This window comes from Drosophila simulans, chromosome 2R, assembly GCF_016746395.2.
Source record: "Drosophila simulans strain w501 chromosome 2R, Prin_Dsim_3.1, whole genome shotgun sequence".
Lineage (NCBI taxonomy): Eukaryota > Metazoa > Arthropoda > Insecta > Diptera > Drosophilidae > Drosophila > Drosophila simulans.
The window spans coordinates 9807047-9829579 of NC_052521.2; the positions used below are offsets into that span (position 1 = coordinate 9807047).

Below are 22533 nucleotides of genomic sequence, written 5' to 3' on the forward strand. Positions count from 1 at the left end.
AAAAATCGAATAGGAAAACATTAGGGACCACGACATCGTCCCTTTCTTCCGTACCTTTCGTATACGTATCTCATAGTGTATTGAAAATTGTAAACTTTTAATTTTGTTGAGTTCAAAAGTATTGCCCACTTTATTGGGACATCGAATACATTTGGTAGAATTTAAGCTACAAGCTCTGATATTCAGCTTCTAAGTTGAGAGAAAACTCTGCTTTTTTTTATAACTTTAACTATTTTATGAAGAGAAAAACAACTTAATGGCATATTATCATTGTATTAAGTACAAGCCAGTTTGTCTTATCACAGCATTAAACATTTCACTAAAGAAGGATTGAATCTTTTATTACAGTATTTACTAAAGTCTTTATGTACTCGCTTCATAATCAGCAAGTGAAGCCTTCCTGTCAACCCTTAACACCATATTTTTAGAGTCCCCCCCATCCCATATCAACTTTCTAAGTAACCTATAATTTAACGTTCTATGCTTCCTTATTGATTTCAAATCAAATTACTTAACAAACGAGTCGAGGATCCATAAACCCAAATTTGATTTCATATATTTTTAGGGGTGTTCCCTTTTTAAAGAAACTTTGCATAGCCGAAGAACGAGGGCGAGACCTTGCCACCGATGGAGCATGGTACCTGGCGCCGGGTATCGTGACGCTTTCCCTCGTGATGGGTGATTTGGTGGGTGGTGGGTGGTGGCCGGTGGGTGGTACACACCTGTAATGCAGTAGTGGCAAAATCAGCAAAGGACCTGCAACCTTTGCGTGCGACTGGAACAATCGAAGCTGGCATGGGTGAGACCTTAAAATTTTCATTACGCTTCATGTGAAAATATGAAATACTTTCGCAGGTCATGCAACACGGGTGAGTTCGAGACCCTTTACCAGTTGCCACTGGCAACGCGAAGGGTAGTGGAAGGTGGAGGCAGCATGGCAGCTTGGCAGCTGGTGCTCCAATGCAATGGACGTGCTCTTAGTGGTGGCCTGGTCCCATCATTACCTTGATGGTCGTGCATAATAAATCAACAGGCATGCATAATTAATGCTGCCAATGCTCGGTAAAAAGGCAAGGAGTGGAAAAAGGAGGAAAGGATTGCTTGAATGTGACAGCCTCATTAGTTCCCACACAGCATACATGCATGAATGTCAAAAATATTTGTACAAAAGTGTAGCATACATTGCAGCGTTTTTGTTGCCGCCGCACGACGAGTTACAAAGATAGTTTGCTAGCTCTAATTCCACTAATTTTTGCGTAGTTGTTTTAAGCTGAAGTAAACACAACTTGAAGCATGAAAATACCCTGTAGAAATATTCTTATTGAATAATTAACAACATTTAAACCAATAAGCAAAGTGGAAAAAGATTGATTGACTATTACTGCATTGATTTGCTTTAAGATTTAGATAAGGTGCTTAAGATAGTTTCTTTGAAATGGGTGAACTCATGAGCGAAGGTGAATTGGATAAAATTACTATCAACCACATTAATTTCCCCCCCAATTGCTTTCCATTTAAAGTTTCCCTCTGGAAATCAACATGGTGCTTTTTTAGATTTTGATAGTTTGCCTTGCTTTCCTTGGCTTACCCGTAACGCGTGCGCAGAGCGGCGCTCGAAAGTGACCAGAAGCGCCCGAAACTATCCATCATCAGAGGGCCCACCGTTGGGTGGGCGCCACCTCATGTCCCCCTTGCGGGGTTCCCGGTGCTCCGTGCCCCCGCGGAACACCGCCAGCCCCGCACCAGCTGGACGCTCTAATGAGTCACGTTGCCAGCTGCCAACTGTTGAGGGGCGGCGTGACACACAAAAGGGCGACTGACGCCTCCTCTCGCTGCTCCTACTGTCCTGCCAGGCCAACTGGGTGGCTGGCTGGCTGCCTGGCTGGCTGACTATGTTGCTGGTTTGTCCTGAATTGACAAATTTCCTTTCACACAAATCTAAAATTATGCCAGAGATGAAAAACTAAAATGGTGGCAACTTTTGTGCGCCGTTCACGGCCGTCGTGCGGCAAGGAGAAACAACTGAAATACGTGCTCTTGAGCGCGCGCGACACTCGACACTCGGCGCTGGCAACAACTACGGCCCAACTATGGCCATAAGCCGCCGACGGAGCGCGGATTTCAAGACGCTCGAACGCCGACGACGCCGTCAACAAACAGTTGGCACGGCCAAAAACACACTCGCAGCGAAGGGAAGAGTGGGGTGGGTGCACTGTGAAAAACTAGCAGCAATCACAATGAAGTTTCCAACCAGAAAGAAAATTGTAATAGCAAAAAACTTGTTCAAAATTAATATTATAAGATCTATGAATATAGCTTATCTTAATATATTATATTATTATACATCAAATATATCAAAATATTTGGTATAAATATTTATTTAGGCACATAAATTACTAACTAATAACTGAGTGCATGTTTATAAATTATCTTGAACTGTAGCAATATTTTTCTAAGTGCACAGCAGAGAACATGGAACTAAAAGAGCGGGCGTCCAAAATGGCGTGCAACTATTTACATATGTTCTTGAATCCGACGGGCGACAGTGCCTGCGATTGCATGCACCTGGCATGGGAGTTCCCATACCTACTATAGCTCTCTATACCTATACCCTACATCCACCTATAGTTATAGTAATCGCAGGACCAATCCACACTGCCGCCCCAAATATTGGGCACTCCGCGTACATTTGAATGTTTGCGCGAGGCGAGTGCGCCATAAATTAAAAGTAAATTTGCCAAAATAATTCGTGCATTTCAATTAGCTGCTAACGGCTGGCAATTATGATGATGATTGCATTCGGTTGCTTTAAAATGTGGCCGATATGCAAATGTTATACATTTCATTCGCATTTATGCGGAAATTGGTTCAATATTTAGCAACAATATTGTGGCGGATTTTTGGGGTAGCTGTTTGCATATGCTGAGATGTCTAATATATGGGGCACATCAAGAACGATTGTGGTTTTATTTGTGTTTTCAACGATATATTATGCTAAGTGGCAAACATCTTTATTTTTAAGATTCTACTAAACGTAGAATGCTACACACTTCTTAGCCAATTTCTTAACATCTCTCAACCAATTCGTTTCTTAAAAGTGCATATAAATGCAACAGTTGAACTCCCTTGTGCAACATAAGTGGCTTGCATTTTTTTGCTGCATCACGCATACGCAGCGTGTGCCGTGGAGCAGCATGTTGCATGCTCAATATGCGCGGCATGGACTGTTGCTTCTGAGTCGCATTATTATTTATGGCCGCATGCCGTGAAAAATGTCAGTTGGCGACAAGTGTTGTTCAAATGGCATGCACGGTTGCCACAACAACAGCAGCAGCAGCAACAACAACGCAACAGCAGCAATAATGACAAACCATACGGGCATACAAAAGCATTTGGCGCTCAATTTGACGTGAAACGTGTAGAAACCGAAGGAGAACTTGGGTACGAGTGAGCAGTGTACAACGGGGAAGCTCAATACAAATAGCTCTGCCTGTCCTTTGTCGTCGACATATCCTTTTGCCACCCACCAGTGCCGGCGGAGCGACCACCCCAAACCCGAAAAACCAGAGAGGGAAAGCCGCAGAAAAATGGGCAACGCAACATGGAACAGGCGAGCAGCAGCGAGCAGAAGTAACCACAGACATCAGCAGCTAAACAGCCGAAGTGCTGAGTCCAAGCCGAAGGCTGGCCCATTCGGTTGCCAAGGCAACTTCGTCGGGTTCACAACAAAAGGATAAGCCAAGCCAAAGTCCTCGGGACAGGACGACCAGCCAGCCAGCCAGTAAACTAGTCAGCAAGTCAAGCCGGAGCTCAGTTGCAGCAGCGCAACGCATTTGCCCAGACGCACAACTCGCGGTTCGCGGCCAAAACTAAGAGTTACGGAAATAGACTTGCCTTGGCCATCGATCGTTCTACCAGTTACACTCAGAAAAAAACAGGCAAAACAGGCTATTATGGCTTAAAGTTTTAAATGCATAGAGTTATGCAAACAATGTGGCTATGAAAAAGTGATAATTCCATAGAAAAATCGTATCGAATTCTCTGTGCAAATGCATGATTAAACTTACCTAATCTATAAATTTGTATAAAATTAGCAAAGAAATATTTAAACAAATGACAAGCCAAGGGAACTTTTATAACAAAGTATTAAACTTGTGTTTCGTGTAGTGTTTGTGTTAGTTTTAGCCCAAAGTTTTCTGTTTGACTCGGCTGTCGTGCTGAAGTCGCCGTAGCCTTCGGCTCGTCGATTGCGAGGGCTAGCTCCTGGCAGTCGCCTTTCGTCCTTGCTGCGGTCTAGAGCCCAGGCTTTCGCTGCTAGCCAGGCTAGATGCGCCTCCTTCGGGGCTGAAGTGTGCGTGCTAATGGCCATGTAATGAGTGCGCCGCGCTAATCGTTATGCAATCGCCGTGGCTCGATTTCCACTCGCAGTGAAATGTCTCTCAAACGTTATGCAACTCTGCTGGCCTTTGGTCAAAGTCAGAATCAAAATCAGAATCACACAATCCCGGCCACAACAATATCGCTGGTTTCCACAACGGACCCGCCATTGCCGTCATCATCATCTTCGACAGCGTTTGGAAGTTTCGTCAGCGAGGAGCAGCTGCAGTCCCAGGAGCATGTCTCGTCCTCCTCCTCGATTGTCACACACACCACCTACTACACCGGCGGATTGGGGCAATATCACCAGCAGCGCGGTGGATCCGTCATCTCGGGCGTCGGTGGCGGCGGAGGACCTAGTGGACCCCAGACGTATGCAAATGTTGTCAACGGCAATGTGAATCTGCTGCTTGGCGGGTAAGTCTGTCCCGTCAGTTGGAACATTCGACTGATGCGAAGTTCAGGAGATAAGTCAAGTCACCTTTTTTGGCCCGTGGGAAATGCGAAAGAGTGGCTGGAAGTTTTGCCAAATAGCTGAGCATTCCCCTCAGTCATTTGGCAATTAATTAATTAGAGTTGCCAAGAAAGTTCGCCCAAAACAATTGGCCTCGCAGCTAACGAGAGCAGAATTGTTCAAGTATTTACATTTTAAAGAAGCTCTCTTCAGTATTTTGAAAGGATACCGCAATCATTTCATATAGATAATTCATACGAAATGTGGCTATCATTCCAGCTAATAGTTTACTGCCACAAGTGAGTTTGCCATTCAATAATTACAGCTAACCACTGGGTTTTCGTTCGACAACAAGGAGCATCTCGAAAATTCCTGTGAGAAATGCTTGCAGCAAGTGCCCCTTTTGGTAAAAACACTCAAGAAGCATATTACAAGATACTTCCATAGATCATAATGCCTGGCACAACTTGATTTATGGGAAGGAGCTGCGAATTAATAAGCATCAACAAGAGCAAGAGAAGATGTCAGGCTTCCGCTTTTCCGCGCTGAAAATCATAATTATAATTGTGCCGGGGCATTTTTTACTTTCGGTTTTGCTTCGTCGAAACCCTAGCATCCTGGCACTGGCTTGGCTTGTTAATAAAATGTAAAAAAAAAAACAACTTTCATGTGCAACACGAGCTATTCTATTTTTTCGGAGTAACCGCAGAGCAACAAAGAGGTTTTGTAAACACGCTTTTATGGGGTTTTCTTAGTGTCTGCAAACATCACGCGCGACCCACACAAGCCAAAAAAAAAATAGAAAAAACTTTATTTTAACTACTTTTTTATCGATTGTCTTGGGCAGTTCATTGAAAATAGCTCGAGTAAAAAACCGGAGTGGGGGAAATCGCTGTTGTCTCTTTTCGTCGCTGCGGAATGAGAAGGCCGGAAAAGCTGGGCCCCCCCAAAAAAAGGGGCCCTAATGAACTGTTGACATGCGAGAAATTGCGTGAACCGGGAAAGTTGAACAGCCAAAAAAAAAATTGAGAGACAAGGAAAAATCGGAGGACGCACGTGGGGTAGTGGAAGACAGTGGACAGACAAGTGGGGCACAATGTTGCATTCTAAAGTGGATTAAGTGACGTCATGGAAATGCCTGGAGCTACGAAATCGACACGACACGAAACCATTTCCGACTAAATAAACCAGTGGGTTTCAATAAACCGACATAAATTGGCCGACAGCGTTAAAAGGAAAATTTGATAACTGGCAATCCAGTTGATAGTGGTGGGGTCATTTCGGATTTATTGACGAATTAAGGAACAGATAGAGCTACACCTTTTCAAATTCACTGATACCAGCTATGGGGAATCTCTTGACCATGTTTTCAGGCATATTGTGTTTGTTTAATAAACAAAAGCACTTGACATAATCTGGCTATTTTAGGCAACTTAACGACAGACAATTAAAATTTGATAAATCCATAATATTACCTCTTTAGACAAAAGGCCAAATTTGGAATATTATTAGGCTAACACACACACGCGCATTCTCCAAACCAGATTTGAAGTGTGTGTGTGTGTGGCAGCTTAGTTAAATCGAGATAATTGGCAATATGCCCTACATTTCATTGAAATTTCCCCTTCGTTTGGCTGCAAGTTGAATTTGGAGCCAAATAAAAAGCCACAACTGCATTATCTAATTAAAACCGAGAAGCCAAGAAGAGTAATTTCCGCTACCATGATGTATGAATGTCAACATTTTGTGGCCAATTTATGCTATCAATATGCTGGCAAAGCCAACCCAAAATAAATAAACATACAAGCACTGGCAATTTGTATGGCGAAATTAATAAATACCGAATGCGTATTAATACGTTATTATCACACTGGTCATTTATCGATGGCCCGCAATCAATTTCGTGTCGCCAGCCAAGGCAAATAAATATATGTTCGTTGGAATAACATTATAACATTCATTGAATAGCATTGCATTCACATCCCCGTTCGATTTAATTTGTTGCAGAGCAATGCTTTCCCTGGTGACGACCATATTGTGTGTGGTCTGCTATTGTTGCCATCGGAACATCAAAAAGCGAACGGAGGCCGCCTACAGGCAGCAGCAGCACCAGTGGCTCGAGGGCGATCCCAACATGGAAATATACAGCGTGGAGCAGGTGAGTTGGAGCTAATACGAGTATATCCTCAATGCCTATGCATCGATGGTCCATGGTGCCCGTGGGGTTCTGGCAGAGAGCTTTGTCGTCCACCCAGCCATAGTTACAAACGGATGTCAACGGCATTCCAAGTGGATGATAGTTGGGTCACAATGGAAGTGGACGACGGACATCGGTGCTTGTTCAGGGGAAACCAGAATTTTATTAATCAAATCCAGCGATGGCAGTATGTGCTATTTCCTCCTCTTTAGTGGTTCAAATAAATAACACACATTTCGAATGTGTGTGAAAAATGGGAGAGTAAGTCTGGCTCTTAAATACATAAAGTTATACAAGTTCTAGGCTTACATTAACCAGATTCAAAGCTTGCTAAATACCTAAATGAATGGCAATTTATCAGTGATTGGCTTGTCAATTTGCTATAGTCAATATGAATACAAAACCCCTAAAACGAAAAGGTTTTTTTTTGTCAATTTCAAAACGATCGAATGCTAAAAATCAATTAGCGACTATTAAGTTTAAGTGCTGGCTGAAAAGAGTGCAAATATGTACATATATGATATTAAGCAAACTACACAACAAACTTTCAATGCAAAAAATTTAGTTTTTTCGATTTGAGCTTCAATCAAATCAACCCAGTTTTCCAATTAGTGGTCGAAATTACAATAGAAATAATAATAATACACACCATTCTGATATTTTAGCCATTTGGACGCTAGAACAACACACAATCCGGCCATAATTGTCCCTTTTCAAGTGTAAGCCAACATTTCGTGGCGACAGTTTGAAACTAAGTCGAAAACTGAAAGTGCGGGAGAAGATGGAGCAGCAGGACTGTAATGGATATTTATGCGCCGCATTTAACAGGTGCCACATCCGGGGGAAAGTGGGTTCAGTTGACCAAAAGGGCGCGACAATTGTGGCCGGCCATACAGCCAGCCAGTGCAAGTGGCCCAGAAGTCGCACTCACTTGGCCGTGCTCTTTATTAGGTTACGAGGCGCCTTTCCATTCAGCCCACAATCTACCCACCAAACAACCAACCAACCAACCAACCACCTACCAGCACCATAGGCCATCATTCAGTTCATTGTTGTTTGTTGGTCCGCTGGGAAAGGGGGGAAAGTGGCGGCAAAAGGCTCCACGTAAATCAACGTTAGTCTGGCCAGGCACAGATGTCAACTGTGGACAGAAGAAGGCGGGTTTCTAGCACGCGAAATGGGAGTGGCAATGGGAATGAGAATGGGATTGCAGATTGCGCGGCAGAGACAAATAAATTTATGATGTGTGCAATTTAAACTTTTTATTTGATCGCGTAAATTTCACTTGTCCACCGCGTCTCCATTAAGAAAGTAATTTACAAAGCGACCAAGCGGAGATCGGAGATCGGCAATTAGTCACGACCTTGAGGGTTATAGACCAGTGGGAAGCTCCATCTCCAGTAAAAGTGACAGTGCAAAGCATTGCATTTAGAAAATCAAACCCTACAATCTATGCAACTTCCTTTTTTATCCTCCTGCTAATAGAGTTTAATTGTTCGTTTAATCCCTCAGTGCTACGAGACATCTGGCCTGTTCCTGGGCGACTCCACCGATGGCCTGTCCGCCGTGCCCGCCCTGCACCACGAACCACCGCCCTCGTACGATGCAGTGGTGCTGCACGAACAGCAGCTCCACCAGCAGCAGCTGGAGCAGCAACAGCAGCAGCAATTGCAGCTGCAACTGCAACAACAGCAACAGCTACTGATGCAACGCGTCTCGCCGCCGCCAGGATACCGATCCTCCTTGGACATCAGCGGCCAGCCGGGAACGAGCTTCGGTCGCGGCACACCGGATGGCAGTGTGGATGCGGTAGCCAGTGGCAGTGTGCAGTGCGCACCAGGAGGTGCCAATGGCCTGCTGGTCAACAAGCAGTTGCAACTGGCCCTAAATGCCCAATCCTGCTGCTCGCTGCAGCGGGCCGAGGTGGAGAGCATGTGGAATGCCGCTGCGGCGGCGGTGGCTGCCCGGAGCGGAAATTGCCTGGAAATGGAGACGCTGCAGGTACGTAAGCCGGCGCAGAATGTCAGATTGAACACCTTCGGGCGGCGGTACCTGCAGCAGAGCCATCAGCATAGTGCAAACCACTACCGGCGAGGCTGTCCGCTGTGCGGCAAGTTCCGCTATGAAGGTGAGGTCGATGATGAACCACTGACCGCTCTGTCCGTGGAGAGCGGTCTGAATATGGGCGGGCGCAGGGAGGAGGAGGAACCGTCTATCTGCCCCTGCCCCAGCGACATCGACAATGGCAATGGCAACCACATTTCTGGTGACGATCTGCAGGATGAGGCCAACGGCAATTTTCTGGCCGCCACTATCGATGAGCCACCTCAAAATGATGCCGTTCTCTTTCCCATAACCGCTGCCAACGATGAAAACGACAACGCAGCAACATCGGACACACCATCAACTTCCGACGCACCAGCCACATTCCACGGGCAATCGGGGGAGGATGAGCTGGCCACGGGACAGCAGAAGGAGCACGAGGAGCAGGACCTGGACAACATCAACGAGAATGGAATCATCAGCCTGGACATGAGCAAAATCATCGACAGATCGGGCCTGCCCACATACGAGGGTGCCATCAAACTGGAGTCCAGTGGTTATGTGTGAGCCTAACGAGCAGTTCGCATTAGTTGTATGGCTGCAAACCGAAACCCAAACCACAATCGTGCTTTAACTATGATTAAGATAGGTTGAGATTGGTGAATTCATGTGTTATTACTGCAGAATGAGAAACCAGTTCAGTTTTTAGCTATTTCATTGGTTCTCAACCACCTAAGAAGATGGCTAGAGTTTTTCTTTGATATGCTAAGAGAAGCACACCTAAAGTAAGCATTTTTGAGTTGAAAGGGTTGACAAAAATATCACGCTCTCAAAACAGAGAAAATAACATTTTAAGCAAATCGGATAACAATAATTTTAACGTTTAAATGTTTTAGAGCTAAGCCAGTGCATATCCCTGTAAATGTTCGTGTCCGAGTACTCGTATCAATAAAATCAAAAGTTGTAATTGAACGCAACAAGCGGTTTAATAAGCAACCTCAATCCGCAACCTTCGCCTTATTCCACGCGAACAGTTTTTAGTTTAGAATGCTCGGCTGGTCGCAATCCGATTGATTTTGCATTAAAAACAGGGGGCGGGAAACGCAGGCGGGATGATAAAAAACGAAAGCAGAGCAGGAATGGCATGCAAACAAATCGCCAAAGACAACGTCTAACAAGCGGCAAGAAAACAGCAACACCAGCCAACCACTCGCCCCTCACCACATTTTCCCAACCCTTTGCGATTTTCCACATCCACTTTTCCACCGCAGACAACGGGCTTATGTCTCTGCCTTTTCGTCTGGATCATTCGCATGAGGAGAGCGGCGGAAATTCAGGGGCGAAAAGTGTCACCATGTCGGCTACGTTATTCTCTAACTTAAGTATTTAGCGTGAATAGTTTAATTATTTAACCAGAAAATTATCTTTTAAGAACTTTTGAGAGTCAAAAATTCTCTGAATGTCAACTATACGTAATTATCACGCATATCAAGCATACGCACAGTTCGCCCACTCTAAAATTCTTATTCACCTGCATTAACTTCAAATATCAAGTATACGCACCGTTCGCCCACTTGGAATTACTTCAGTGAAAAGCACACTAAAGCACGCCAAGGGTATGTGAGAAAATAAATCGTTTTCAATTGTGGGTTATGTTTTACGTGTGTGGTCAAGCGATGGCTCAAAGCACCCTTGTTTTGCCTCGGCTACCTTTTCTTTTGCCCTCGTGCCACATTGCAATGGAAATGGCAACAAGAAACTTGTTCAGTAGTTGGCTCCCATCATTGTGCACAATTTCATTTGACAGCCAACGCAGGGGTAACAAGTTCTCGGCGTTTATGCAACCTTGAATGGCTCAAGTGGGTGGTTGGATAATGCGGGGAATGTAATTATGCATGTAAGTTACACTTGAGATCACATTTAAGCCAGCACAACCCCCAATCAACCTCAATGTGGTTTGTTTATTATTGAACAAAATTCTAGTTGGAATGCCACTGGTTTAAAGAGAATGATTTCGTTTAACACTCGTACCGTCGTGTCAGCAGCATTTGAATTGAATTTTTCACGTTAGCACCGGCAATAAATAGAAATAACTTAATTTTGGTTTATTTATGGCCATGCCAGCGCGATTTCTGGGCCACGTATTAACACAATTTCGATGATCCGGCCAAGAGGAGCGCGCTTTGTTGGTAATTGCAAACAACTGAAAGCAATGCGTCTGCCGCTGACGGCGGCACAACAAGTCGCAGCCGCTTCTGCCGCTGCTGCTGCCGCCGCTGCCGATGCTGCTGCCGCTGTCGATTGGCAACCGCAGCTGATGGGTGGGAAAGCGGGCGGCAAATGGGTGGGAAAATGATAGAAAAGAGAGCACCAGACGCCAGCTAATGTGCATGTGTGGAGGCCAAAAACAAAATAGAGCAAACGAGAGCTGAACATGAAACTGAACCCAGCTGAACTCGTGCTTGGCATGGGTGGTGCTGGGCGGGATTGGGCGCAACTGGGGGCTTTCGAGGTGGCATCACAAACTGCGCAGCACCGCTTGACCCTTTCCATCGCAAAACCACCACCCCTCCGCCATCCCCCTGCAACCCGTTCGATTTATTAATAACACCAGAAGAGGCAGGCACACGAGGGTGAACCGAATGGGCGAATGGCGAATTTCTGACTTGGATGGCATGGATTGCGAGGTGTGAGCAGTAGCAGCACTTTGCCAACAGCCTCTCGTATTTATAATTGCTGCAAATTGCCGCTTAAAAACTTGTGTTCCTGCCGGGGCATCGGGCCAAACTACTCGAGCCACTTACGACGATGTCAGCGTCATCAGCATGGGAGTGCCAGGCACGTGCTTGAAATAGACTCCATTGGGTCACTAAATATAAACCATTTGGCATTTGCTATGACCCAAAAATTCAGATCGAAGTGGTGCGAAGAGAAGACCAAATCATAGATGCTTTACGGGAATGTTAAGTCAAAACGAGTATGTAATATAACACATATTTTTAAAATATAATATTCACATATGGATTACTAACCCAAGCTAGCATTTTATATTAAATTAAATAACTAAAATATTTTAATGTTATCTAATTTATTTTACATTTTATTATAGTTCATGATAAGACCAACCTTAAAGTAGCAATTTCATGCATGCTAAACATTTCCCAAGAAAACCTTATCACATAAACAACTCAAAATCACAAATAGTGAAAATAATCTAATTATAAAACGACTATCTATATACACAGAACTTTATAAGGTTGGGATTTTGTAAATCTATTTCTTGTTAATCTGTCTTTTATACTGGTATATACAAAACAAGAAAATATTTTTATAATTTTGAATACTTTAATTCAAAAATGTGCTTATCGGTTCCCACCAAGCGAGAAGTCCGTTTTTGGAAATCTTCCTCTTCCTCTTATAATTTGTTGCATAAATTGTTGATAACATTTAAGTCTGGCAACTGGCGACTGGCATAATGACTACGTACAAGCCAAGTACTCACAATTGCTGATAATTGGTTGGGATCGCTATTTTTGGGAATATCGAAAACGGCAGCGTATGCGCTTTCCAGGATAGCGATCCCAAACGCTTATCAGCAAATGTGAAGGCGCAGTAATTCTACTATTAGTTGCGAGCCACTGTATATCTCACTTCCGCTAAACCGATCGTCAGCTGGAATTCTCGCGGGGCAATAAATATAATATATGTACATACATATAATATGTAATATTATTGTGTACACAGTATCTTGAATGCGACGAGACTACGGCAGCAGAAATTGAGCAAGTCATGAGGTAATGGGGCCAAGCCGCAAAGGAGAGAGGCAATCCGAAAGTAAAAGTGCAAATACTGAATAGCCAAAAAATATTACAGTGCACATACTAACAAATATCAGTGGCGTAAGCTGAGTTTATTGATAAAGGGGGCACATTATGGTGAAAAGTGTCTTATATCTACAGATATGCAATGTGGAATTTTTTTTTTAAATGAAATGGTTAACTTTATTTTAGGTAATCTTTATTATCTTGAATAGTTGCGATATGGAATATGTTGGGTTGTGTATATGGGCGCATTTATATGTAGGTTTAGCTTAGGCTTTTAATACAACAAAACAAACAAAATAGAGATGTAAATATCATTCATATAAGTGCCAAATATGCCTTTCAAAAGTATTCCTATCACTATGTGCCAAATTATAAAGAAAATCTTCAACATGAAAGGGGAAGTTCTAAGGCGGAGTCCTGGTATTTCTTAAAGGACATTCCAGCCCACTGTTGCTTTTAGGGGCTTAAGCCCCTCCCAAATTCACTGCGTAAGCCTCTGCCCAAGCGCACACACACACACACAGGCGCGTAAATACTGCGGACAGATGTAAATACATACAGACATCTCATCCGTGTACTTATAGACTTACCCACACTGCGTATGGAAATGCTCTTTGCATGTCCTTATTTCCTCCGTCGCCAGGACAACTGAGGTCGCTCCGAAGGGATGGGGCGGGGTGCGGGGCTAGCTACTGCTGCGATTCTAGGGTATTGCTGGTGCGGTTCAGATAAGCGTGCAACTGGCAGGTGCGCCAACGAATGGCTGCCTATGTGGCGTGTGTGTCCTATTGCTTTTGCGACTTCTGTGCGGCGAATGGCGTTACATTTTTACATATTTTTACACGGCAATCGGACTTATTTGTGCTGCAATGTACGAGTAATTCACACAAAGTGCACACGACTACAGGAGCAGTGCGAGCGAGCGAGACGGCGAACAACGGGTGCGGAGCGGTAATTCGGTCGGCACTTGAACGATTTTGCATTGCATCCAGTATTTTGGGTATGGTACAGACAGTAATTAAACAAATGCACGGACCGCTTGTGCCATTGGCATCGTTAGTTTTCCTGCTGGGCAAACATTTATTGCAAAAAAACAACAAAAAACAAAATCGGCAACTGACCGTGCGAGAATGGCGTTGAAATACCGTCGTATTCAGTCTTATGAAAAATACCGAAGACGGGACGGTATCTACAACAGGAAACTATACTGTGAAATACCAAGACATACGTCAAATAAAGGTAAAATTTCAGAATGTGCGTCTAATTGCCGTCAATAGAGGAACGGTTGAATTTGAAACATGGGGTCGTTTATATTTATTTAGATTTGAATTTCAGTAATTAAAAATACAACAATGTTAAAAAAAAGATAATAGAAAATTCCTTTGAGGACACTTCATGAAAATTTAATAATATCATATTTCATATACTTTATTGAGTCCTAAAAATTAAAGCCGTACATAGATAGTAAGATATTTTTTCTTAACATTTATCTTTTTTTTTTAATTTACCTATAAATATAGAAAAAATAAATAAAAAACGTACCCATGTTCCAATTTCTACCACTTCTCCATCGCCGCTGCTCATCGACATTGATTTGAAGCACATAATTTGAAATAAAGCTTTTATATTAAAAACGAATTAAAATATTTTTCTAATCAAACCATTCTTTTTATTATTTGACAATTTTAAAAGCAAAATGATACAATTTTATGTTATTAAGAATACGCTCTTATTAAATAAAATTATATTTCGAACAGACCAAGTCAATTTACGTGAGCAACCTTAAATTTATATTTATGTACATAATTTATTCGATGTCCATTCCTTCGTGCGACCTCCAGGGATAAGAGCAATATACACACATAGATCTGCCATCGAAAAGAGGGGTGCCCAATTCAGCGATCATTATCCAAAAAGTAAATCTGTACAAAGTTTACTGTCGCTTTTTTTATAGAGCTGTATTTCTAGACTGGCAATATTTATTCCAAAACCGCTCGCTTTTATTTATACTCAAACTATGACGACCCTGTGAAAAAAACTAGCTTATGATTAAACAAATATTTATTACTAACGAGTTTACGTAGTGACGAATCGGACATCCTCCGAGACGTCCGATAATAGCCAATGAAAAATGTAATTATTCAGGAAAATGCGTTGATACTCAATTCGAAATAGGTTTACAAAGCGTAATGAAATGTAAATGAATCATTTTATAAATAAAACTTATTTCTTTACTTACTCAAAATTTATCAAAATATTGATTTGTCCATCCAAGCGTAAGAATTAAATATTATTTTTATATCAGAACATAAGTATGTTGCGCAACACTTTATTATCTGTTGTAACCAGAAAAGATTTTTTAAATAAACAACAGCCCATTTAATTACTAAGTAGAAAAACCCCAAATTAATAAAATACATTATAATATTAATACCACAAATAATTTTGACCTTCCACAAAAGGTCTCATATGTATGTACACAATTACTAGATACCTTAAAATACAATGGCTCTAATCAGCCAATTAGATAAAAAACACCAACATTTTATGCGTGTTTTTGTTTTATTTATGTATCAGTAGTGTGTACACAATCATGTTTAGTTTAAAGAGTCAGGTCCAAGACTAAGTCGATTTGTTTGTGAATTGATTTGGTGGAAAAGGGTATTCGGGCGGTTGCATTGCGAATTGATCTATAGCTTTGTACATTATGTAATTATAAGTAACCTACTTAATTAACACAATAACATGGGTTAGAGGCAAATTTTTGGGTCAAGTCCTGGTTGATTAAATTACTTATATATATATATATATATATATATATATATATATATATATACACGCCTCGGGGCACTTTGGGAAATCGGGATCTGTTGTTTGGGTATTTGGTTTGGAGCTCTAGTCTCCCATGTAAACGAAATCGTCGTCCTGGACGTCATCGTTTTGGCGCACAGCCATGGCAGTTTCCACTAGATAATAGAGACACTTGTACTTGCCACGATCATCTGGACCTAAACGAGATTATAAAATAATTAAAAAGGCAATAAAAAAATGAATAAAAATAGGTATAAGTTACCCTGCGATATAGCAGATAATTGACTCTGGCCAGCTTTTGCTTCAGCGCCAGTGAACACCTCGTCCGCCTGCAGATTATCACCGATGTCCTGTTGATTGCAGCTGGTATTCAGCTCGCTTTCGTAGTCTGTCAAGTGTTGATTTTCTTTAGGAATAAAATAATTGGATATTACCAAAGAAATCGTGCTCTAAGTTTGCAAACTTCACTCACCGTCACGCTTCGCAGTCTGCTGATTGCGATTCCAGAAGACGGTATTCTGACCAGATTCCTTCGAACCAGAGGTACCTGGATTATTGCCAGCCGAAGTGCTGACTTCCTCAGTACCAAATACAGTTCTGGAATTGCAAAGGCCAAGATTAGAATATTATGTCAATACATCCACATAGCTCCTTACTTTATCACGCTCTGCCAATCATGGGAGGTCTCGAAGCGTACTTCCTCCTCACTGTTCGGCCCACAGGACTCGTATCCTTGGGCGCTCTCTTCGCCTTCGGACCTAGGGGGAAAAGAAAATTTTTAGTACCGTCAGTCGCACTTGAGTTAGATTTAAGGCTCTGTATCAGTCAATGGGAGCAGAAGCTGTACCTAGGAGTCCCCACGATTCCGCCGTATGAATCCTTATGGCAGTACATGGATTCTTGCTTATGCCCAGTCTTAGGCTTGGCTTGCTTGGCATTCTCCCTAGGATTCTTTGCAGCAATCGTCCGAGTTCTTACGCGCTTCGGAGGTCTTGGCTTTTCTTCGTCATCGAACTCTGGCGGTAGCTGGCCAAAAAGGCTGTATGGCAGTATGGATGTGGCAGAATTGGAGCTAGAGTTCGACCCACCAGCACCACCTGAGCCAGCCGAACCCCCCATGGCGGCAGCCTTGCGCATCTGATAGTTTTGAATTTTATCGATCATGGTTGCTTGCAGCGAGGAGTGAAGACTTTGAAAGCCCATCGGGTTGTTTGCAATGGCCTGCTGCCAGCTGGGATAGAAGATAGAAGTGACTAACAATAGGGAAGCAGGTTATAGAGACTGGTAGTTACCTGTAGATGACACTGTCCTCGTACTCCGGCTCCATCTTGACCATTTGTCCATTGGGGCCCTGCACATACTGCTCAAAGTTGGTCAGCACATTGGCGATGCCCTCTTGAATCTCACCAACGCCATCCCCCTCCTCTGTGGCGCCAACGACCTGGAGTCAAGCAATTTAGTAACTTCAGGCGTAAAATTATTGACAAGAAGGTAACACACCACTTCGGAAGTGGGACCTCCGTGTGCGGGATTCGGCCCAGTCAACGCACATGATCCCGAACAGTTGGGGGTAACCTTTTTGCCACGTCGCGATATGGTGAAGTGCATGGGATCGTTGCCCTCACGTCTGATCATCTCGGGTAGAATGCGGCGACGTGCATTGATGAACCAGTTGCACACTTGAAGAACCGTCAGATTGGCCTCCTGGGACAGGGTGAACTTCTCCGCATCGCTCGGATAGGCGTTATAGCGGTGCTCATAAAGCCAACGCTTCAAAATCTTTACAGAGGACTTGGGCAGATTCCCACGACGCTTGCGCAGCGACCCATTAATGTCGATGTGATGCTCACTGTCCACCATCATGTCGCGGTAGTTTTGCACCTGATTGGCGCCCTGTTCGGTGCTCTGATCCTGACCCACGACGGCTTGAAGGGAATCCTGGTCCAAACTCGAGTCCAAGTGGAAACGGACACGTCCTGCAGATGACATGGCAAAAAAAAAAACCGGCCATAACAAGACGGAACTCGACCGGGATGTAGGAAACTCACCATCGTTCTCCAACAGGCTGGCCTGGACTTGCGCCTCGTGCATCATGTCCTGGATATTCTGCCGTACATGGCGATCCAGGACCATATTGACTTCTTCTTGTTCCGGCGATATCATTGCAGCTAAGGCTTAAGCTTCAGAAAACAGAATTCATTAGAACACAAGCAGAAACGGTGTGAAAATATTGAAAGGAAAAGAACAGTAACTTTAATTACAATTTTTGCAAACAGAGAAAATTGTCACTTTTTAGTTTTTTTTAGGTGTTGTCACCACAGACTTTGAGATTCAACTAACTTTTCCCGAGGGCAGGCAAGTCATTCAGACACCAAAGTCATGGCCAACTAGGCTTCAAAAACAAATTTCAATCGATTTTTATAAATTGTTCTTTCCAGTCGGTCTGCTGGTATCGATCAATTTCCCAGGTATTATCCATGAAACGAACGTATTAAAGGTATTAAGTAAAGGAGAATTTTATAAATATTTAAAATTAATTTAGTTAGGGCCAACTATCGATAACTATCGCACAAACATCGCATTGCCACACCAGAGACCATGAATATTTTGACAAATTCACTGCGCGCCCAAATAACGGGCGTCTAGAGATCTATTATTTAACTTATCCAAAATTTATATAAAAATATTGTTTTTTTGGTCAAATTTTATTTTGTTTTATTTTATTTGGTCAAATGTAATATCATTTTGATTTCAGAAGATTTGTATGTTGGAGGTGCGATCGTCACTTGTTATTCCCGTTACCTGTAGAAAAAAAGGCTATTCTAGTATACTAGGAAGCGCTTCCGACCATATAGAAAATATATATTCTTGAACAGAATCAATATCCGAGTCGACCTTACCCTATCCGTCTGTCCGTCTGGGCAGACAGGACCGTACGGACGTCGAGATCTCAGGAAATATAAAAGCTAAAATGCAGAGATTAAGCATACAGAGACATACACACAGCACTAGTTTGTTGACCTATTTTGCCACGCCCGCTCCAACGCCCACAAACCGCACAAAACTGCCGCGCCCACACTTTTGAAAAATGTTTAGATTTTTCTTCGTTTTATTCCCCAATATACCCCAGAAAAATGATTAAATTTTGTGTTCGCATTTCCACTGGATGAGTACCGGGTATCTGATAGCATTCTCTTTTTTTTTGTATAATAGCTGTATAGTTAAAAACCGAATCAGTTTATTTTTGCGCCACTCTTCATTATCTGTGCTAACCAAAAAAGATTAGAAGTCCTGCGATTTTTTAAATTAACAACAGCCCATTTAATTACTTAGTAAAAAACCCCAAAGTATTCCAATACATTTATAATAATAACAAATAATTTTGTCCTTCTACAAACGATCTCATTTTATGTATGTATGTACATAATTACTAGATACCTTAAAATACAACGGCTCAATCAGCCAATTAGATAAAATACACCAACATTTTATGGCAATGTGTATTACAAATGCGTTTTTGTTTTATTTAAGTATCAGTAGTGTACACGATCATGTTTAGTTTAAAAGAGTCAGGTCCAAAACGAAGTCGATTTGTTTGTGAATTGACTTGGTGGAAAAGGGTATTTGGGCGGTTGCATTGCGAATTGATCTATAGCTTTGTACATTATGTTAGTAACCTACTCAATTAACACAATAACATGGGTTAGAGCCAAATTTTTGGGTCAAGTGCTGGTTGATTAAATTACTTAAATATATATATATATATATATATTTCTATATACACGCCTCGGGGCACTTTGGGAAGTCGGGATCTGTTGCGTGGGTATTTGGTTTGGAGCTTTAGTCTCCCATGTAAACGAAATCGTCGTCCTGGACGTCATCGTTTTGGCGCACAGCCATGGCAGTTTCCACTAGATAATAGAGACACTTGTACTTGCCACGCACTTCTGCACTGATGCCTAAACGAGATTATTCAATAAAAAGTTTATTAAAAAAAAAGGTATAAGTTACCCTGCGATATAGCAGATAATTGACTCTGGCCAGCTTCTGCTTCAGCGCCAGTGAACACCTCGTCCGCCTGCAGATTATCACCGATGTCCTGTTGATTGGAGCTGGTAGAATCGATTGTCTGGATTTCCGAGGCCTGTATTTTATTCATCTCGCTTTCGTAGTCTGTCAAGTGTTGATTTTCTTTAGGAATAAAAGAATTGGATATTACCAAAGAAATCGTGCTCTAAGTTTGCAAACTTCACTCACCGTCACGCTTCGCAGTCTGCTGATTGCGATTCCAGAAGACGGTATTCTGACCAGATTCCTTCGAACCAGAGGTACCTGGATTATTGCCAGCCGAAGTGCTGACTTCCTCAGTACCAAATACAGTTCTGGAATTGCAAAGGCCAAGATTAGAATATTATCTCAATACATCCACATAGCTACTTACTTTATCACGCTCTGCCAATCATGGGAGGTCTCGAAGCGTACTTCCTCCTCGCTGTTCGGCCCACAGGACTCGTATCCTTGGGCACTCTCTTCGCCTTCGGACCTAGGGGGAAAAGAAAATTCTTAGTACCGTCAGTCGCACTTGAGTTAGATTTAAGGCTCTGTATCAGTCAATGGGAGCAGAAGCTGTACCTAGGAGTCCCCACGATTCCGCCGTATGAATCCTTATGGCAGTACATGGATTCTTGCTTATTCCCAGTCTTAGGCTTGGCTTGCTTGGCATTCTCCCTAGGATTCTTTGCAGCAATCGTCCGAGTTCTTACGCGCTTCGGAGGTCTTGGCTTTTCTTCGTCATCGAACTCTGGCGGCAGCTGGCCAAAAAGGCTGTATGGCAGTATGGATGTGGCAGAATTGGAGCTAGAGTTCGACCCACCAACACCACCTGAGCCAGCCGAACCCCCCATGGCTGCAGCCTTGCGCATCTGATAGTTTTGAATTTTATCGATCATGGTTGCTTGCAGCGAGGAGTGAAGACTTTGAAAGCCCATCGGGTTGTTTGCAATGGCCTGCTGCCAGCTTGGAAGAGGAAATGGAGTTTGGACGTAGGTGGGATAGGAGATAGAAGTGACTAACACTAGGGAAGCAGGACACAGAGACTGGTAGTTACCTGTAGATGACACTGTCCTCGTACTCCGGCTCCATCTTGACCATTTGTCCATTGGGGCCCTGCACATACTGCTCAAAGTTGGTCAGCACATTGGCGATGCCCTCGTGAATCTCACCAGCGCCATCCACCTCCTCTGTGGCGCCAACGACCTGGAGTCAAGCAATTTAGTAACTTCAGGCGTAAAATGATTGACGAGAAGATAACACACCACTTCGTTGGCGGGACTTCCGTGTGCGGGATTCGGCCCAGTCAACGCACTTGATCCCGAACAGTTGGGGGTAACCTTTTTGCCACGTCGCGATATGGTGAAGTGCATGGGATCGTTGCCCTCACGTCTGATCATCTCGGGTAGAATGCGGCGACGTGCATTGATGAACCAGTTGCACACTTGAAGAACCGTCAGATTGGCCTCCTGGGACAGGGTGAACTTCTCCGCATCGCTCGGATAGGCGTTATAGCGGTGCTCATAAAGCCAACGCTTCAAAATCTTTACAGAGGGCTTGGGCAGATTTCCGCGACGTTTGCGCAGCGACCCATTAATGTCGATGTGGTGCTCACTGTCCACCATCATGTCGTGGTAGTTTTGCACCTGGTTGGAGCCCTGTTCGGTGCTCTGATCCTCCTCGACGATGACGTCGGCCATGGAATCGTCGGCGTGAAGGGAATCTGGGCCCAAACTCGAGTCCGAATGGAAACGGCCACGTCCTGCAGATGACATGGAAAAAACGGGCATGTACAAGACGGAACTCGACCGGGATATAGGAAACTTACCCTCGTTCTCCAGCAGGCTCGCCTGGACATGAGCCTCGTGCATCATGTCCTGGATATTCTGCCGTACATGGCGATCCAGGACCATATTGACCTCTTCTTGTTCCGGCGATATCATTGCAGCTAAGGCTTAAGCTTCAGAAAACAGAAAATTCATTAGAACACAAGCAGAAACGGTGTGAAAATATTGAAAGGAAAAGAACAGTAACTTTAATTACAATTTTTGCAAACAGAGAAAATTGTCACTTTTTAGTTTCCTTAGGTGTTGTCACCACAGACTTTGAGATTCAACTAACTTTTTCTGAGGGCAGGCGTCATTCAGACACCAAAGTCATGGCCAACTGGGGTTCAAATACGAATTTCAAATCGATTTTTGATTTCTTTCCAATCGGTTAACTTGTTAAATCGATTCATTTCGAAGGTATTATGCATGAAACGAAAGCATCCTTACTTTAGAATTAGGTAAAGGAGAATTTTAAATATATTTAAAAATAAATTAAGTTGGGGCCAACTATCGATAACTATCGGACTCGCACACGAGAGACCATGACATATAACATGTCAAATTGACACTTTAACCAAAATATTTTGACAAATTCACTGCGCGCCCAAATAACGGGCGTCTTGAGCTCCCAGGGATTTACCTGCGATGCCCGAAAAGGGGCCACTATTATTTAATTGGACTAAACACTGGATTTTCCAGTGTTACAGCCCGGCCCCGGTTACTGCCCTCTGCAAACTGTGGTGACGGGGCAGTCGTCAGAACCTTATGATCGCGGCCATTTAGACGGACACTTTTCGCGGACTATGTAGATTTAGTTAGGAACGTTGGAGGAAACAATTTTTCACTGCCTTTAAAGGGCTTTATTCCTTTTTCTTGCTGCGTGCCAAACAACAACAAATTAGTGGCGAAAAAAATCCGATAACCGCTAACGTGCGATAAATCATGGAT

The 22533-nt window shown here is 43.2% G+C and overlaps 4 protein-coding genes across 10 annotated transcripts in view; 1 reads left to right on the forward strand and 3 right to left on the reverse strand.

Annotated features, from left to right (window-relative positions):
* LOC6734173 (probable beta-hexosaminidase fdl) overlaps positions 1–14074 on the reverse strand; it is a 17902-nt gene extending 3828 nt beyond the window's left edge. The window contains exon 1 of one of the 3 annotated variants that reach the window (XM_016182258.3): positions 13486–14074. Coding sequence is in view for 2 of the 3 variants with exons in the window: in XM_016182260.3 (XP_016027182.1) it covers positions 55–74 (20 nt within the window). In the remaining variant the exon portion in view is untranslated. Of the gene's footprint in view, positions 1–54; positions 177–13485 lie in introns of those variants that run through there. The other 2 variants (XM_016182260.3, XM_016182259.2) reach the window with 2 other exon arrangements.
* On the forward strand, positions 3786–10080 carry LOC6734174. Its single transcript, XM_016167919.3, has 3 exons — positions 3786–4794; positions 6839–6989; positions 8541–10080. The coding sequence occupies exons 1-3, from the start codon at positions 4433–4435 to the stop codon at positions 9636–9638; spliced, it is 1611 nt and encodes a 536-aa protein (XP_016027183.1). The 5' UTR covers positions 3786–4432; the 3' UTR covers positions 9639–10080.
* Positions 14075–15438: 1364 nt separating the features above from the next.
* LOC27207112 (homeobox protein Mohawk) lies at positions 15439–21880 on the reverse strand. Of its 3 annotated transcripts, none has more exons than XM_044922670.1 (9): positions 21800–21880; positions 17755–17886; positions 17207–17682; positions 16999–17147; positions 16554–16937; positions 16363–16464; positions 16179–16303; positions 15969–16112; positions 15439–15903 (listed from the first exon to the last, which is right to left on the reverse strand). In XM_044922670.1, exons 2-9 carry the CDS (start codon positions 17867–17869, stop codon positions 15791–15793), a joined length of 1608 nt encoding a protein of 535 aa, XP_044778605.1. In that variant the 5' UTR covers positions 17870–17886; positions 21800–21880; the 3' UTR covers positions 15439–15790. The 3 variants fall into 3 exon arrangements, with proteins under 3 accessions (XP_044778605.1, XP_039147278.1, XP_044778606.1); XM_039291344.2 differs by lacking the exon at positions 21800–21880 and adding an exon at positions 17968–18095; XM_044922671.1 differs by lacking the exons at positions 16554–16937; positions 21800–21880 and adding an exon at positions 17968–18095.
* LOC6734175 (homeobox protein Mohawk) lies at positions 19193–22531 on the reverse strand. Of its 3 annotated transcripts, none has more exons than XM_039291340.2 (9): positions 22226–22531; positions 21585–21716; positions 21022–21518; positions 20814–20962; positions 20339–20722; positions 20148–20249; positions 19964–20088; positions 19718–19897; positions 19193–19665 (listed from the first exon to the last, which is right to left on the reverse strand). In XM_039291340.2, exons 2-9 carry the CDS (start codon positions 21697–21699, stop codon positions 19547–19549), a joined length of 1671 nt encoding a protein of 556 aa, XP_039147274.1. In that variant the 5' UTR covers positions 21700–21716; positions 22226–22531; the 3' UTR covers positions 19193–19546. The 3 variants fall into 3 exon arrangements, with proteins under 3 accessions (XP_039147274.1, XP_039147275.1, XP_039147276.1); XM_039291341.2 differs by lacking the exon at positions 22226–22531 and adding an exon at positions 21800–21923; XM_039291342.2 differs by lacking the exon at positions 20339–20722 and having other exon boundaries at positions 22226–22530.
* Between the last annotated feature and the right edge of the window lie 2 nt (positions 22532–22533).